The sequence below is a fragment of the Echinops telfairi genome, unplaced genomic scaffold, assembly GCF_000313985.2.
Source record: "Echinops telfairi isolate 266 unplaced genomic scaffold, ASM31398v2 ScPeMD7_5592;HRSCAF=6446, whole genome shotgun sequence".
NCBI lineage: Eukaryota > Metazoa > Chordata > Mammalia > Afrosoricida > Tenrecidae > Echinops > Echinops telfairi.
The window spans coordinates 3,532,830-3,537,114 of NW_022109491.1; the positions used below are offsets into that span (position 1 = coordinate 3,532,830).

Here is a 4,285-nt window from a genome sequence, read left to right on the forward strand (position 1 = left end):
CTGGGGGATGGAGAATGAACTTGGCAAAGACAGCCATGACTAACTGTCGTACTACCCTATCTTCCTGCCCCCATGAAGCTATCTCACGAGCGCCCATCAGCTCCTTACTGTCCGGCCCATTCGACTCATAGTGACCCTGCAGGGTGGAATCATATTGCTCCACTGCGCTTCCAAGGAGGCTGCCACCTCTTTCTTCTCAGGAGGAGAGTAGTGGGTTCAAACTGCCAACCATCGGGCCACCAGGGCTCCTTACTGAGTTCTAGGCCCTCACTCACGGCTATTGAGTCGATTTTGAATAATAGTGGCCCTACAGGACAGGGTAAAACTGTCCGTGAGGGTTTCCAAAACTAAAAAGCAGAAAGCATCATTTCTAGCCTCAGAGAGGCTGGTTAGACTTGAACCATAGACCTTGTAGTTAGCAGCCCAACTCATTACCACTATTCTATCAGGACTTCCCTCCCTCCTAGGAGCTCACTGCCTATTAAACAGCTATGGGGAAGAAAGGGTGGCCGGCATGGAGGTTAGATGCCCGGTCCCCTTCGCCCATGTGTGATTCCAAGATGAGAAGGTAGGCGGGCAGGAAGCATAGAGGGCTAGGACAGGAACCTACCGGACACAATTCAAGAGGATGCGGACACATGGCGATAGAGGTAACTAACACCCCAGGACGATTCTTGTGGAAACTTCCAGATGGGAGCCTACCTTGTTGTTAAAAGCTGTCACCCAAAACTCCAAAACGAGCTCTAGTATTTAAAAACAAACAAACAAAACGCTGGGACCGCCCTCTGTGCTTTGGGCTTTCTTGGGGAAGGGACGGTCCACGTGCCAGCAGCCTGACCGCGGAAGTGGCCGCTGCACGTGTCGGTCCTGACACGTGGGCCCGCACAGAGATGGCGCTGGTTCCCACCGTGCGGGGCCGGGCAAGCAGGACGTCCGGCGTCGACCTGTGACAGGAGCGTGCTGCTGAGTTCACTGTGTTATCACCTGGTAACATAAAATCCAGGTGGTGGGTGAGTCACCGGGGGAGAGGAGGAAGTCGGAGGACGCGGCGTCGAGCTTACACACGGTGGACCTCAGTGAGGACATCGTTGATGCTGCGCCACAACCTGCGCACGTCAAACCCGCGAGAGAAGAAAGCAAACCACCCAGAACCCTCCTGGCGTTTTTCAGGCAAATGGTAAGCCGCCTGGCTCCAGTTCGGCCCAGCTGGGCACTGTACTTCGGGCAGAGCTGCCCACGGCTAAGGGCTTCGGGCCACAGGCTCCTGGACGAGAGGTTGTGGTGGGTGGTGTGTGTAGGATGTGTGCGACATCGTTGTGGGTGGTGTCTATGGAATTGCAGGAGACGGGCAAGACTTTCTGCTCCCGTATAGGGTTGCAGTCTCGGGAGACCCACAGGGGCAGGTGTACTGTGTCCTGTAGGGTGACTTTGAGTCAGCGTTGGCTCAGTGGCAGCGAGGTGTTGGTAGATGGAATGCCAATGGTGCGAAGGGACCCTTCCTTTGCATCTTTCTGAGCCGCTGACCTCCCTGTGACACAGTGGCTGCCAGCGTGGGCTCCAACATCACCACCCTAAGGGCAGCGCAGGACACGGGTGGTTCTGAGTCAGGCCTGGCTCAAGATCAATCTCCATTTTTCACACAGGAAGAGTGCGGGCTGGTCCAGTTTCAGCCAATCCCAACATCCCCTACAAGTTCATGCCATCGTGGACCTTTATTTCTTTTGTAAAGTTGCCTTCTGCTTACGGCTAATTTTACTGCTTGCCTTGTTGTGTTCGTGCTACGGGGTTTCCTTTGGAAATACGATTGTCTCTATAAAGAACAAAAGGTGTTTTTCTTGCCTAGAGGATTAAGTAATAAGTTGTCCTCCAGTTGTATGTGAGTTTGGTAACAAGTTTCAAGGTCATGTGTGAGAGGCGCAAATGTGTAGCTCATTCAAAGAAGAAAGGTGACAAAATGATGTTCTAACAGTGAGCCGGTAGCTGGAGCAATCGCCTTGGTTTTAATTGGTAGAGAACAAGCCAGACTCACTGCTGTCGGGTCGATTCTGAGCCGGAGTGTCTGAGATTGTAAATCTTGATGGGAGTAGAAAGTCTCGCCTTTCTCCCTCAGGGTGGCCGGTGGTTTCGAACTGCTGAACCTGTGGTTAGCAGCCCGACACACAACCACTACGCCACCTGGAAAGAAAGAACTAGCCACTCTGTGGGCTTTAGATAAACATTTACGAAGCCGCTGGTGGGTTTGAACCACCAATTTCTCAGTTAGCTGCTTAGTCAGTTCAGACTCAGTGGCCCCACAGGGCGGGGTAGAGCTTCCCAGAGGGGAGCAGCTGGCCGCCCATGTTTCTCCCGCAGGTGGGTGCCTATTGCTCGCCTGCCAGTGGGCAGGTGGTTGTTAGGTGCCATGGAGCCGGTTCCGACCCTGAGCGACCCTATACACAACACGGAATGAAACACTGCCTGGCCCTGTGGCGTCCTCGGGGATTCCTATGCCTGAGCCCATGATGCAGCAGCTCGCAGGTGGGCCCCCATAAAGGTTGCAGCCCAGGAAGCCCTGTGAGACAGGGTTCAGTAGGATCACTGTCAGTCGCCGTTGGCTTGAGGGCAGTGGGTTTGGGAAGAACGTGCGTCGGTATCTTTTGAATTGACTAGGAAGAGCTGTGTGCATCACAGCTGTGTGCATCACAACACACCATCAAGATCTTAAAGGGCACAGCAGACTCAGATCAGTGGGAGAGGGGGGTGAGCAACACGTGAAAACCACGTGTGGTGTCGTTGGGTCACTCTGGCTTTGGAGGCTCCCCCTTTTGAGACAGTAACTATGCTATGGCCACTGGTTCCGTTGTGAAGGGATCCATTCTCGTTTGCAGAACCAACAAAGCGAAATTGTATCCTGCACGAGTGGAGCCAGCCCCCTTGGAAATAGCTGGGAGGCATTGTTCTCAGTTTCACTAACTTCTCAGGGAGTGAGATGGGTCAAGGCCTTGCGCACAGAGCAGGTGCCTGCAACGCCCCCTGAATTGATGGTCCTTTGCTCTCTGCAGTGTGGAGCTGAGCCTGGGCTTCCAAATGCCCGTAACAGAGCCAGCAAAGAAAAGACTCTCAGGCCTGTTTTTGGCAGCTCGAGTGAACTACAGATGGGATCCCCTCAGAGCTGGCCGTGATGCTGAGGGGGACCAATGTTCTTGTTTCTGGATGGACGGAAGAAACAGGGAAGCATGGGGAGAGAGATTAGGATGTCAGGGCCTTCCAGGTAACCAGCATGACGTTTTCTTCCTGGGAAACCTGCTGCCATCCGTCCATTCCGACTCTCAGGACAGGGTAGAACAGCCGCTGTGGGTTTCAAAGACTGGAAGTCTTCTCAGGAGTAGAAAGCCCCATCTTTCTCCCACCCCACAGAGTGGCTGATGGTTTCAAACTGCTGACCTGGCATGACCACTAGGCCACCAGGGCTCCGTTTGAAAGAGGAGGCCCTAACTGGCATCTGAACAATAGGCATCGGACCCTGAAGCGGTGCGCTGAGTCAGAGGAGGAAAGGGGAGTCTTTATGGCGAAGGTGAACCAGTGGGGAGCCCACAGCAGCACAAACAGACTGTCTTTGTGTGAGATCAGAACACAGAGGAGATGGAGCGTGGCTTTGGAAGCTGCACTTTGGGGAGTCTTGTTCAATGTTTTGCATGGACTCGGGAAACCACTGTTGACCACGAGCCAGCACACGGCACAGTAAGGTTCGCTCCGTCTCAGGCCTGTCTCAGGATGTCTTTGCTGGCTGACTAGACAGCTGGGCCTAGCCTTTCATCATCGACAGTCAGCAAATAAGAGAAGAGTCTCAGAATCATCTGGCCCTTTGAAGCGACATCTGCATCCAGCCTATCTGCTTTGGGGCAGTGTGGCAAGTTATAAAAATTCATAGAGAATGCATTCAGTAAAGGCCCTGAGGCTAACTGCACGTGGTAAGGTGGAGTTTTCTCACCACAGGAAGTAAAGTAACTTGGGTTACAAAATAACTCTCTCAACCACCCACTGCAACTACCTAAGACCAATCCTTCATTCTGAAGATCCCATATGACTTCATTCATACCCCACACTCGCTGTTAACACACCTGTAACAGAAGGTTCTATCGCTTTTGTCATACATTGTTGGGGAAAGTTTCTGTTGCAGGTGGTTGTAAGGGAACACTGTTTATTTCCGTTTCACACTGTTGGGGAAAGGTCCTGGCAGGAGAAACTGGAGAAGTCTGAATATTCAAGGGAAAAAGTAGACCCAGGCGAGACCTTTGGGATTGGG

The 4,285-nt window shown here is 52.9% G+C and overlaps 1 protein-coding gene across 9 annotated transcripts in view; it reads left to right on the forward strand.

The window, feature by feature from the left end:
* BCAS1 (brain enriched myelin associated protein 1) overlaps positions 1-4,285 on the forward strand; it is a 67,087-nt gene that overhangs the window by 46,885 nt on the left and 15,917 nt on the right. For 4 of the 9 annotated variants that reach the window (XM_045295453.1, XM_045295451.1, XM_045295452.1 and 1 more), the window contains one exon: positions 1,004-1,177. The exons of the other annotated variants lie outside the window; for them this stretch is intronic. In XM_045295453.1, the coding sequence (XP_045151388.1) occupies positions 1,004-1,177 (174 nt within the window). The remainder of the gene's footprint in view (positions 1-1,003; positions 1,178-4,285) is intronic. 9 annotated transcript variants of the gene reach the window in all.